The sequence below is a fragment of the Gopherus flavomarginatus genome, chromosome 3 (assembly GCF_025201925.1).
Source record: "Gopherus flavomarginatus isolate rGopFla2 chromosome 3, rGopFla2.mat.asm, whole genome shotgun sequence".
Lineage (NCBI taxonomy): Eukaryota > Metazoa > Chordata > Testudines > Testudinidae > Gopherus > Gopherus flavomarginatus.
Genome location: NC_066619.1, coordinates 4,465,490 through 4,478,886, shown reverse-complemented (window position 1 = coordinate 4,478,886; position 13,397 = coordinate 4,465,490). Strand labels below are relative to the sequence as shown.

The 13,397-nt window shown below is 56.6% G+C and overlaps 1 protein-coding gene across 5 annotated transcripts in view; it reads right to left on the bottom strand.

The window, feature by feature from the left end:
* Nucleotides 1–13,397, bottom strand: part of CNTFR (ciliary neurotrophic factor receptor) — a 473,976-nt gene that overhangs the window by 228,347 nt on the left and 232,232 nt on the right. For all 5 annotated transcript variants that reach the window (XM_050943669.1, XM_050943673.1, XM_050943674.1 and 2 more), the window contains one exon: nt 7,698–7,779. In XM_050943669.1, coding sequence (XP_050799626.1) covers nt 7,698–7,779 — 82 coding nt within the window. The remainder of the gene's footprint in view (nt 1–7,697; nt 7,780–13,397) is intronic.

The following is a 13,397-nucleotide window of genomic DNA, read 5'->3' as shown; positions in this document are numbered from 1 at the left end:
CGCAGGCCCTCTGCGGTATCACCCGGGTGGTGAAAGTCTTTCTGAGAAAGGGAGCGTGCTGCTGTGCTCATTCCTTCCCCGCAGGATTTTGGATGGGGGATGCAAAGGATACAGGATGCTACAGCAGCAGCTCTGTTTACGGGATCACTTTTAATCCAGGGTGGACACACTGGAATGGCGTCTCTAAGCCAAACTTGTGTCCTGCCTGGTAAGCAATGGTTACTATGTGGAGTGGATCTCTCCTCCAACAGGCCTAGGCTGACATGATTGTTTTGTCACTGGGTCGTCAGGCTGTTATTGTGCTGTGTGCGCAGGACTCTACCTCTGCCTGTGCAATCGGGTTGGCTGCTCCGCCATCCACCCACCTCGCTGTGTGTGACACCCTGCCCCAGCTGCGTGCCTGCCCTTGGAGCACTCCGGCCGTTGCAAGGGCACTAGAGGACACAGCTGCCCAGGTTTTCCTGGCATGCACCAATACACACATGTTCTAGCAGCATCGTCAGCGCAGTCACACATGCATTGCTGACCTGACACATGGCTGTGATTGTGATAAAAGCCACGTTTGTTGATTCTCCCTCCCCGACCTAGATTTGAACCAGGGAATGTCAGCACAAGCGGCTACCACTTGAGCTAAGGGAGCAATTCTGTTAGCTAGAAGCAGCAGTAGACTGTTATCTTCCATGTGGAGCAGTCATTAGAGGGGAATGCAACACCTGCTGTGAGTATGTTATACAGACTGGTCTAAAAACCATGTCTTAGGCAGCAACTAGAACACCCCTTAATCACTTCACAAAAAATACTAGCACAGATACCTGACTGTGGCCCCTTGCCAGAAGGAGATTATCATCCAGTGAGAGCAGGGCAGTCCCTGTGTCACACCCAGGGCTAAGTGGGGACTGGGAGGAGTCAAGGGCCCCTGGGGACTCCAGATAAGGACAGAGCTGCTTAGCCACAACCATCTCAGGAACCTCTGGCCTCACTGTTTGGGTGCCCACATCAATTATGGCTGCCTCGGCTTCACCCAGCCTCCCCCTTCCAGTTCAAAATAAACATTGCTCAGAATCTATTTAGCTACACCGTCCCACTTCTCTCAGTACTAACTGTATCCTGGGCTATCGCACACCTCAGCCTTGTAGGGAAACTGGTCAGGAGAACGGGGCCAAGCAGGAGACATTTCATATTTATATATTTAGGGCCAGACTTTGCTGCCCTTTAGTTCAGTGCTACCTTCCCATTTGAACAGTCCCTCTGAAATCCATGGGGCTATTCACCCAGGGCAGTGAGTCAGGGTTTCAGAATCTGGCCCTTATTGATCTGTTTTCTATTTTTCTTACCATAGGCAGAACAGGAACCTCATCCCTAGTTAAGGTTGCCCTTCTAGGCACCTTCTAGGACACTTGCTAATTGCTAGCACTGAGGAAGTCAGGAGGGGACGCTCGGCCCAGCGTGGCTGTGAGCTCCCGTACAGAACGGCTTGTCAGAGTCTCCTCGCTTAAGTATTCAGCACTAACGTATTCCCCTAAATGCTTTATATGTTATTAAAGCTGAACATCCACTAATCTCGTTATAAATCGGGAGGTGGCCGTTGCCAAGGGCTCTCTTTGCTTTTGTGGAGTCGGGCAGCACCGCGTACCGCTTCTCCTGCTTTTTCCCTGCAGCCTGGATTCCCCCTCTGGGGATTTATTTAATAGGGTGTTAAAAGGGATACTGGTGCTCTGGGAATAGCCTGCAAGGGGGAGGGATACATTGGGGCACATGGCACAGACCTGGGGAGCTTGGGCAGGAAGGGGAGGCACCAGGGTGTGGGGGAGGATATTGGAGGATTCTGCCCAAGTTTCATTATTCAGGCTTGAGATCCGTGTCCATGGCGTGGGTCGCTGAGGGGAACACCTGGATTTAGGCCTGGTTTCAGAACAGCTCTGCCTGCTGTCCCCCAGGGCTCCCCAGCTCCCTCTCTGAGGCCTCCAGCTCCCCCAAGGCTGCAGGGTCCCCCTTGGATTACGCCCCAGGGAGCAGGACCTGCCCTCTCAGAGTGGGCTACGCTGCCGGGGAGGCCTCAGAGGCCATGGAAGCTCTGAAGGCCAGGATGCTGCCCTTCGGGAAGCAGCTGCCGCAGAGGGACAAGACGGAATGACACGCCCACTCCACAGCGCCGGGGAGGGTCAGAGTGCAGAGGACACATGGCCGAAACCCTTGACCCCTCGGCTACCAGGCAGCCGCACACGAAGTATTTGGCACCCACAGCACCTGCTGTGTATATTCAGGGGCCTTGTATTGCTGTGTGATGCCAGCTGCCTGGGGTCACAGAGTCAGAGACCCACCTAGGGAAATGTAAGGACATCGGATCCCAATCAACATTCGCAGAGTCCTTTAACTCTTAACAGCCTACCCAGCCAAGATGTGCATCAGGCCCCCTTTGCCATCATATCTGTGCCCCACACAGTTTGTAGTGTCACATAACACCCCTGTGAGCTAGGGAATGCCACGGTCCTTATTTTACAGCTGGGAAACCGAGGCAGCAACTGACTGAGTGACTTGCTCATGGTCCCCAGGAAGTCTATGGCAGAGCAGGGAATTAAGCCGGCGAGCACTCTAACCACTGAGCCAGCCTTCCTCCTGTGTGGCAGCCCAAGACACATGGCTGAGCAGGGCTGATTCCATCCAGAAGGGTCAGGGCTGCACACTCCCAGCCACCCACTCCCCTAATCACAAAGCTGCAGCTCTCCAAAGAAGCAAGATGGACAGGGCTGCAGGCTGGCCTACTATCCCGCACGAGGTATTTTCACACCGTCGTTTTGGGGCGTGGAGAAGCACCCGCCCCTCCCAGGCTGCAGCCCTGCCTGCCCTGCTGACTCCAAGGGCAGAGCGTGTTTGGGGAATGGTGCACTCAGCCAAGATGAAATTCCAGGACTGATAGCCACCCTTCCTCAGCAGCCAGGACCACACAAAGCAGCTGGGGTCCCCTGGGAAATCTGGCCCCGTCATTCTCCTGGTTACAGCTGTGCCCAGGGAATTGCACCGGGGTCTCGGGCTCTGCCTGCTGCTGTCGTGACTCGCACACTCCCAGCAACGCCCTGCTCTCTCTAGAATGGAAACAGGCCCTGTTTATCTCAGCCACTGGTGATAGGGACTCAGCAGAAAAAGACTCTGGGCATCACAGCAAGGGACAATGGGTGCATTCAGGTATGACTGGCCATGGATCACCCCGGCACTCCCACGGGGGTACTCTCAAAGGCTGCAGGCAGTGTGCACAGAGGTAGGCGGTGGGGATACTCTGCGTCCCTGCACTAGTCCATTATGGTCACTGTCATGGAGTCACTGGGCGATGCTCTGGAACTGCTCCCCACCAAGCCAGTCAGGACTTTGGGGAGCCTCCTCTCCCTTGGAGCAGACTGTCTTCAGGGCAAGAAGCTCACACGGCTTCACCTCCTGGGTCTGACCTTGGAGCATTCAGCATCCTCTGCCCCTCCGTGCGCTTCCCACAGCGAGCCTGCCCCAGCGGGGTCCTGGGGAAGCCACAGGGTCCTGCACCCCCACTTTGCAGTCAGATGTGACTCTCAGCCAGCCAGTAAAACAGAGGTTTATTCGATGACAGGAACAGGGTCTAAAACAGAGCTTGTAGATACAGCGAACCGGACCCCTCCGCCGGGTCCATTCTGGGGGGCAGTGAGCCAGACCCCACGTCTGCCCTCCACTTCTCGACCCCAGCCAGCTCCAGACTAACAACCCCCTCCAGCCCCTCCTCTCTGCTCAGCTCCTTTCCCGGGCCAGGAGGTCACCTGATCCCTTTGTCTCCAACACCTTCAGCTGGCATCTTTGCAGAGCAGGGGCCCAGGCCATCAGTTGCTAGGAGACAGAGTGCCAGGCATTTAGGTGCACTGGCCCTTTGCTCTTCAGCAATCACATGCCCTTATCCCACCACCTAGATACTTAAGAACTGCATAGGGGACACTGAGGCACCAACACAGTATTCAGAGGAAACATCAAGAACATTCCTAGTTCATCACATCTCTCCCCCTTTCGAGACCGAACTGAGCGAGGTCACTCCAGCCAGTGACCTGGGGAAGTTCGAACCCACCAAGGTTCCCATGGATGCCCCAGCATCTCTCCCATTCCTTGGTGTGAGTTACACCAGGACAGTCCAGTCTCACGCCCTCCCTTAGGTCAGGTGTGCTCGATGGCACTTGCAGGCCGCAGGTGGGAAGGTTTATGCAGCCCACACCCTTTGCCACCCCAATACCCCTGGGGTTCAAGCTGGGATTGGGTCTTCTCCCAGCACTCTGGGCAGTGATTCGGGCTCTCTTGGTTAAGAGCCCTCAGCTTGGCCTTGGCCAGCTCTGGGCTTGGGCCGCCGCTCCCCACTTTGTGGCCCAGACACAACACCTCTGCCGTCCCCCCTTACACTCTCCAGCTTTTACCGTCAGTCCCACCTCCTTGAGGCAGCCCAGCCCCCTCTTCACCTGGGACACCTGTTCCTCCCAGGTCTGGCTAAAGATGCACATGTTATCAGTGTCTGCCAGGGCCAAGTTCTCCATCGCCCTTTGCTTGTCTAGAATCTCCCCAGGCCTAGGCATGGGGTCGGCATCGGACACTGTGATGGCTTTAAGCTTCCGATAGCCCCCATAAAACCAGATCATCCTGTCTCCCTTGGGGTTCAGCCCCACGGGTGAGGCCCATGGGCTGTAAAACGGCTGGATCCCATCTAAAGCCAGCAGGTCCTTGACCTCTCTCTCCAGGTTCTGGGCTGCTTTCTCAGTGACTCTGAATGGGGAACACCTGATGGGGAGATTGGCTCCCACCTCAGGGAAGAGATCCCCCAGGGGGTTTCCCCCTTCTCCTCCCAATCCTTCCTTTCCGGGGCCAGGGGTCCCCTCACTCTCCTCCCATCCAGCAGCTCTAACGGGAAGAACCCTGTGGATTCCTGGGGCACCACCAGCTGCCTCCTGATTCCCCCCAGTTCTACTTCCCCTTGGGGAGCCCATTCCCAGTACAGGAATCCCTTCTCCTGCAGGACTCTGTCCCTGCAGCCTTCCCCAAGGGCGTTTGCAGCGCTGTGGCCAGCAAATTCTCTCAGCTTCTCCAAGGAGGGATCCCTCTGCAGCTCGGTCTGGGATTCAGCAGCTGGGGCAGGGAGTGGGACCTGTTCCCTCTCGCTGGCTGGGCCTGGGGTCACAGCCCCGCTGAGCCCTGTCCCTGGTAGCTCCCTCCCTGCTGTGTAATCACTTCCCAGCAGCACGTCTGGACCAGGCAAACCTGTTTGGCAGCTGACCTGCCCTGCCCGGGTGTCCCCCCACTCAGATGGGGTCTCAGCTCCCCCCGTGCTCAGTACTGCCCTTGCTGTCCCAGTGGGGCCAGGCAGCGAGCTCTCTGCTCTGGTCACAGCATCAGAGCCAGCGTGAGCCCCCTCTCCGGTGTGCAGGGGGGTGGGGAGCATCTCTCCCTCCCACTCAGCCCCAGGGGGCTGGTTACAGGTAGGCAGGTATCCTGAGCCCAGCAGCCCCTCCCCCGTGCCAGCCAGGTCATTTGCATTTTCACTGACCATTTCCATCCTAGCCAATTGGTTCCCTGGAGTTGAATTCAAACCCTCGGCCGTTACAGGAGCGGGGCCTGGATCCTGTCCCATGGGGAGACAGTCACCCCCCAACAGGGCCTCCCAGCCGATATCCTGGAGAACCCCAACGACCAGCCAGCCCAGTCCCTCCTGGGTCTGCACAGGGATCTGGGCCATAGGCAGGGCAAGGGGCTTCACTCCAGGGAACTTCACCCAGGTCCCACAGTCCCTCAGCATCTGGGGCTGCACCACCACAGTTCTCTCTGTCCCAGGGTCTCGCCCCCACAGGCGTGTTTCCCCACTGACCCCTGGGCAGCCCTCTATGTCTCTCTGCTCCACCATCACCAGTCCACGCTGCTGCTGCTTCTCCTGCAGCTTTTCCTCGGGCTCTTGCTTTCTCTCACGGTCCTCTCGCTCTCTCGGGCTCTGCTCCCATCCCATCCGTCTCCAATCTCCTGATGGGGAACCCAATCGTGAAGACCCTCGTCTCATTGGGGACCAGACTCCCGGGGATGCCTGGCTGATGCTCCAGCTGCTCTCAGATCCTCTTGTAGCCCCATCCGGGCCAGGAAACTGCTCCTCAGAGCGGTGCTTCTCCTCCAACTGCACGATTAACTGTGCCTTGGTGAATTTCCCCATGCGTAACCCTCTCTTTGTGCACAGGATCACAATGTCCTTCTCAAGGAGATGGTGATAGGCCATCACTTCACCGTTCCCAAGTGGCTCTGGACTCACAGGCCTGTGTGCTCTTGGCTCCCCCATGGTTTCCAGGAAGAACCCCTGGTGTGGCAGCCCCTTCTCGTGGTCACCACCTCTTTGCCAGGGTCAAGCTGCAGACTCCTCCGCCCCTGGGACTGCTCCTGCAATCCCCAGGGGAACCCTGCTACTGCAAAAATCCTTCTCTCTCCCAGGGTCGAGCGGCAAGCTCCTCCGCCCCGAGACTGCTCGCTGCAGTCCTCAGGGGGACCCCGTTACTCCAACAGTCCTTCTCGCTGGTCACACACTCCCAGAGGTTAACTGCCCCCTGAAACCGTCTCTCTCTGAGTCTTCAGCACGCCTGGTCCTCATTATCTCTCCTTTGTTTTACTGCTCCCCAGTCACTTACTGCAAGCAGCGCCATTCACGGGGTGCAGTACATCCCACCGCTACCACCAGTTGTCACGGAGTCACCAGGCGATGCTCTGGAACTGCTCCCCACCAAGCCAGGCAGGACTTTGGGGAGCCTCCTCCCTTGGAGCAGACTTGTTCAGGGCAAGAAACTCACACGGCTTCACCTCCTGGGTCTCTCCTTGGAGCATTCAGCATCCTCTGCCCCTCCGTGCGCTTCCCACAGCGAGTCCACCCCAGCGGGGTCCTGGGGAAGCCACCGGGTCCTGCACCCCCACTTTGCAGTCAGACGTGACTCTCAGCCAGCCAGTAAAACAGAAGTTTATTCGATGACAGGAACAGGGTCTAAAACAGAGCTTGTAGATACAGCGAACCGGACCCCTCGGCCGGGTCCATTCTGGGGGGCAGTGAACCAGACCCCACGTCTGCTCTCCACTCCTCGACCCCAGCCAGCTCCAGACTAACAACCCCTCCCAGCCCCTCCTCTCTGCTCAGCCCCTTTCCCGGGCCAGGAGGTCACCTGATCTCTTTGTCTCCAACACCTTCAGCTGGCACCTTTGCAGAGGAGGGGCCCAGGCCATCAGTTGCTAGGAGACAGAGTGTCAGGCATTTAGGTGCACTGTCCCTTTGCTCTTCAGAAATCACATGCCCTTATCCCACCACCTAGATACTTAAGAACTGCATAGGGGACACTGAGGCACCAACACTGTATTCAGAGGAAACATCAAGAACATTCCCAGTTCGTCACAGTCACCCCCTTCCATTCGCCAGTGCCACCTCTATAGCAGCCGACGAACGCAGGGCTCATAGCCCAGTGCATGGCCGGGCGCTGTCCTCCTAAATGCAGCGGGGAGCGGAGAAGAGGACATGAAAGGAGATGAGACACACAGCCTGATACAGACACTGCAAATGGAGCACACAGATCGGACCGGGAGATAAGAGGCAGAGGGCTACGAGAGATACATGATAAACAGGTCCTACGCTCTCGCAGAGACAGAATTCTTTGCGGGCCAGGGAGGGGGAGCTGTGATTCACTTACCCAGCTGGCTGTGCCTCTGAGCGTACACCATCATCACTGCGGCGAGCACCACGCAGCAGGCTGACGGGACAGGGTTGGCCATCTGTGGAAGCAAACGACAGGGATGGGTCATGGTTTGTCCTTCAGGTGAGAGTGCTCTGTACTCAGAGGAGAAACTCAACCCCAGGAGTTGGCACTAAAGCCGCGCACCGGTGTCTAGCAAGGGGGCGCTGGGTAGCTGGTGGCACTGTGTTGCTGAGGACAAATGTCACTGAGGTGGTCCTAAATAGCCTGTGCGACTTTCCACTAGAGCGAGGATGTGAGCTCTGGGCCCTGCCCACTGTTACTTTGGAGTAACTCCTGAGGCCTTTGATGGGAACAGCCCTGGTATAGCTGAGAGCAGAACTGAGCACTTAGAAATACCCCTTACGCATTCCTATGGGCATGTTATTTTCCCCATCCTCTTCTAAGCTCCGACATCCCCGCCCCAAACAACCCCGTTGGGGGGTGTTGCTGTGCATTGTTAAGCAGCTGCAGCACTCCACACCAGAGGTAGATGCCTCTGAATGGCGTGGCAGACGAACAGCAGAACAGCCACACTGGGTCAGACCAAAGGTCCATCTAGCCCCGTATCCTGTCTCCTGACAGTGGCTGGTGCCAGGTGCCCCAGAGGGAATGAACAGAACAGGGCAATTATCGAGTGATCCATCCCCTGGCATCCAGTCCCAACTTCTGGCAGTCAGAGATTTAGGGATACCCAAAGCTTGGGTCCCTGATCTCAGTAGCCACACGTTACAATCGTACTCCCAGAGAAAGTTTGGAATCAGGTCCTATTTATGAGCCAGTTCCAACGCCCTCCACTGCATTGCCCCTGGGAGCTGCACGTGTCCAGGGGCCGGATCTAAGACATGAGAGGAGGTGACAGAACTCTGCAGTAGCTGTTGGTATCTCATCTGAAATGGCCATAAGGCACCACAGACAGGGCGCTGGCCTGAAACCCAGGACACCTGGGTTCTATTCCTGCCTCTGAACTGCTGGGTGACCCTGGGAAAGCCACTTCCCCTCCTGCCCTTTGTTTGTCTATTTAGATTGGAACCTCGTGGGGCAGGGACTGTCCCTCATGGTGGATGTGTACAGCCCAATGGGGCCCTGACCTAGGATGGGACCGCCGGGTGCTACAGTACTAGAAATAATAGACAGCAACAATCATTGCATGCCTCCTCCATGCATCTTTAAGCCCATGCTTCCCTCTGTAGTACGGATATTATTCTATTAGCCACTAGACCTGTCCAGGACACTGTACAGAAGATGGGGTGACACAAGTAAGCCAAGTGAAGCAATTATCCTGCTTGGCCAGGCTGCGGGGCTCGTCTCCATTAGTCCTGCATGTTAGGAGAGCCTCAGACACACTGCAGTGGGGAAGAAACAAAAATCGCTAGGGGAGCAGGAGCTGGGAGGAAAGGTGAGGGCACTGGGCTACGTTCTGTCTGGTGGGGCAGGAAGCATGAGAACCGCCTCCAGACACAGACAGGGCCTTTCCCTAGGGGAGAGGGACCAGTGCTATGGAGTAGGTCCATGAGGAAGTCATGGACTAGAGGTTCAGCGAGGAGCGAGGACGTTAGGGGAGCTGGGAGAAGAGTGGTTTGGCTGAAGAAAGGGGCTCCCCAGGGCTGGCGTGTGGGATTCCCTGTCACTGAGGACGGCTCCGGGCTGACAGAAGGATGGGTCAGAAGTGCCCTAGCCAATCCTGCCACGATGCGGGGGCACTGATGTGACAACCCACCAGCGGCCCAGCCTGCCCCAAACGATTCTATGAGCCCACCCCTCCCCTGGTGCCCCCTCGCTCCCAGCACGCCCGTTCGGCCTCATCGCAGGAGCAGCAGCCCCACTCCCCTGGCAGATCCTGTTTCCATCCCTTCCGTGCCCGAGACATGCAAGTCATCCACAGAGAGTTTTACAAGCTGCAAATGAGTCAGTCCATGCGCTGGCTCCAGCATGCCAGGGGCACCATGCCATTTCAGAGCGCACGTGCCCCTCCCCGCCTGCACAGCCGTTCTTCAAAAGGGTCACTTTAGCTCGCTTTGACATGCTCTGCAAGGGAGGGGGCTGGGGCCGGTGAGCTGGGAAAATGGCTCGGTGCAGCTAAAGGGCTGAGACCTCTCTGGAATGGTCCCAAGGCCAGGCTGTAGGTAATCCTGCCTACACACACCCAGGCCTGCCTGCTCCACTGGCCCATAGACACGTGTATGATGCCATCACCATGGCATCTAGCCGTACTATCTATTCCCTGCTGTAGCAAACAGACCGAGAGGACTTTGGAAAGTTGTTTCTTTAGAGCTGTTTGCCTTGTGTTTGAGACTGCAAATGTACTTGGGCAGGGACTTTCTTCTATTTGATGTGTGCGTACAGCACCTGACACAACTGGGCGGGTTCCAGCCCTCAGGGGTAAGGGGGTTTAGGTCCTACTAGAATACAAATAGAAGGAAGGGAAGCAACTTTCCTGGCTCAGGCGAGGAGTGAAAATGAATCTGGTGGCTCTTCGACGCCCAGCCGAACATGTCAAGCAGCCGGCACACACTTTGGCACAACTGACACACTCTAAGTAGACAGGTCCTAGGGAAGGTGATGGTAGCACAGCTGGGTCCATGTGTGTAAGAAAATGTCCCCTTCCACTCCAGAGCATCCTCTCCCGCCTGCATGATGCTGCCTGACCCCCCAGCATGTCCCTCTCCACAAATCAGAGCTCCTGACCGGAATAGCGGCACGCCAGCAAGGACGGTGCAATTCAAGCCGCATGGCTTGGCTGGAAGGTTTGTCTTGCCTGGGACTGCCCTGGAAACAACATGAGACAGAGCTGTGCAGCCAACCACCGTCCCCATTCTGGGTGCTGAAATCCTACCAGGAGCTCGGGGCAGCGGAGGAAACAGCCTGGCATCTTGCTAAATTGAGAGGGCCGTTGCTGGGGACCCTGGAAGGGCACCTCTCCAATCCCCCACACCAAGGTGGTGAAATAGGTTTGTCTGACGGTGGGTGTTGCATCACCTGTTTAGAATCCCCCCCACTTCAGTGGCTTGCCACCACTGCAGGCTGTGAGGCTGGAACAATTTTTATACTGGGGGTGCTGCTGACGGAAACTAGATCTTTGGAATTTTGTTTTTTTAACCACTTGAAGCCCAGGGATGTGGCAGTGCCCCCAGTACCCCTAGTTCCAGCACCACCGATTGCAGGGCAGAGGTAGGGTCACCGCCAGCATGATGACCCCTCGTTATTTAACATTTCCTAGAGCTGCGTAGGTGCGAAAAACATGGTGTAGAAGAGACAGACACACAGGGATGCTGTCTAAGGGCCTCGGGGTAGGCGTTATTCCAGAATTACCCCAAAGGGAGGGGAGACTCATGCCCCCATGTAGGTAATGAGGGGTGAAACGAGGTAGAGGAAAGGCAAGGGTTAAACAGAATGATGTCATTAAAAACAGAAAGAGTCAAGGGTTGAAGACACCGGTATCCCCGTCACAGCCACGTTATAGCTCCCTGCATCATCCCTTCTAATCCCCCAGTCCTCTGAGCAGAGAGGTAGGCACAGAAGGGTGGGGGTGTCTCTCTGCCCTGACCCCAGTGTGCCAACTTCCAGCGCTGGGCCAGGTTAGCCACGCAAGCGCTATCCTTTGCAGGGCTGCGGAAAGCACCACTCGGAGCAAGAGCCGAGCCGGGGAGCAATCGAGATTCAGCTGCAATCTGTGTCCGGCGGCAGCGCAACGACATATCACCTCCTCAGCAGGGCTGAGAGACCAGCCTCCACCTAGCCCTCTGCACCTGCACGGCAGGCAGTGCAGCGGGCGTCCTGGCCCAGAGAGCGGGAAGATGCAAGTGCCGCATCGAGTGAAACGTGCGTGCAAAGCACCAGGCAATCCGGGAGTCTGGTTTCGTGGTTCACGCCGGGGTAGACGGCACAAACGGGGAAACTAAATTAGCCTTTTAAAATCATTGCAAACTCAGTAATGTTAGGTGCTACGTTGGTAATGTGCAGAAGGTTTGTCGTGTAACATGGAACATGCTTATAGGCTCTTTAGCCATATGGCGTCCATTTAAACTCCTAACAGGGGAGCCGTAATTGGCCCAAACAGCAAAGCATATTCCACATAAAACACGCAAGCTAGAGAACCCATCTGGACACAGCCTGGCACATCACCACAAGCTCAAATCGAAGGCTCAATGGAAAACCCGAGGAAGAGGGAATCTTGGGGGCAGGAGGTTGAAGTGCCATGAATGAGCACAGAGCTCGCTCTCCTGGGGCTCACAAACCTTTCCCTGCTGTTTAAACTCACTTCCAGTTCCCGTCCCCCGAGCAGGGCTCACTGCTCTGCTGCAGGGCCGCCCTCCCTCCCTATGAGGGATGGGAGAAGCCCCTGAAGCAGGCTGCCACCAGGTGACATCCTGCCTGTGCAGGGCACTCCAGCGGATAGTGTGCTGAGACCTTACCAAGTCCTGCCGCAGACTTACCACTCTGCAGCATCTCGCCCTGGCCAAACCCAGCACTGCAGCCCCTCTGCCTCCCCCTCCCCCTCCACTGGGCTATAGTGGCCTGGGGGGTGACTCGGTCACATTGAGGCTCCCAGACCTTCCAGGGTAACAATGTTCCAGCTCAAAGGAAGGAAAACTCCTCTCAGGCACCAGTCCCTGCAGATTCTTCTCCCTCTCCCGAGCTCTGCAGAGCATGGCCTTCCAGGGCCTTCCCACGCCACTGCCCCTCTGGGTTTCATCCCTGGAGACTCTCCTCCTAGGCCTGCTGCAGGAGGCTCTTTCTTCCCAGCTGCCCTCTCCCTTCAAAGGCAGTCCCAAGGCAAGAGCTCCTTCCTGCAAGCCTCTCGGTGGTTCCCTTCCCAGAAACTCCCCACTACCTTACCCTCCTTATTGCCCTGCAGTCCTTCCTTTATAGGAACCACCTAAACTGCTTCTCCCCAGCTGGGTCGAATCCTGAATGACTTGATCCCTTCCATGTGTCACAGAATGAGCTAAGTGGAAGGTGCAATCCACCTAGAGGAAAAGTGGCAGGGCAGGGCCCTGTATTTCTACACTGACTGACCACATGAGCTAGTTCCGGCTCATGCAGAAATGACGACAGAGCCCTCAGAGGGTAGCTGGCAGCCAGGAGACAGTTGGCAGCAATGTCCAATGTTGGAAGATTCACTGGGCTTTATTCTCTGTTAAATTAAGACCCTTTTTTGCAGCATCAAAGTGGCTGAAAGAGAAGTCCCTGAGAATCCCTCCTGCACAGGGGCATCCTGCTCTGTGCCCTCAGCCCCTGACATAGGGGGTGGATCGAGGACATGGCCAGAGAGTGTATGGCGATTCTCTGCTTCCTGGGAGCTGGGGTAGAAAGGCGGAAGGTAGAGCATCCCTGAGGTTGCCGTCTTTCCCCTGTGCAGCCCTGGGACACATAAAGCCCCCTCCCACTCCATCTCTGGCCCAAGTTCAAGCAGAGAGTATCTGAGAGTCAGACCCCAGGTGCCAACTGTGCCTACATTCTGACAGCACACGGCCGAGGCATCCCACATTGTTTCCAAGGGACATTCAGTAAAAAACCCACATTAATTGCATCAGCTTTAAGCTCAAGGTCACGTCAGCTCGGGGCCTGGTCTCAAGCACCTGCCGTGACAGTCCATTGCAGGGCGGCTGCCAAGCAGCAGCAGACACGGGAAGCCAGTGTGATCCAGCCACCCAC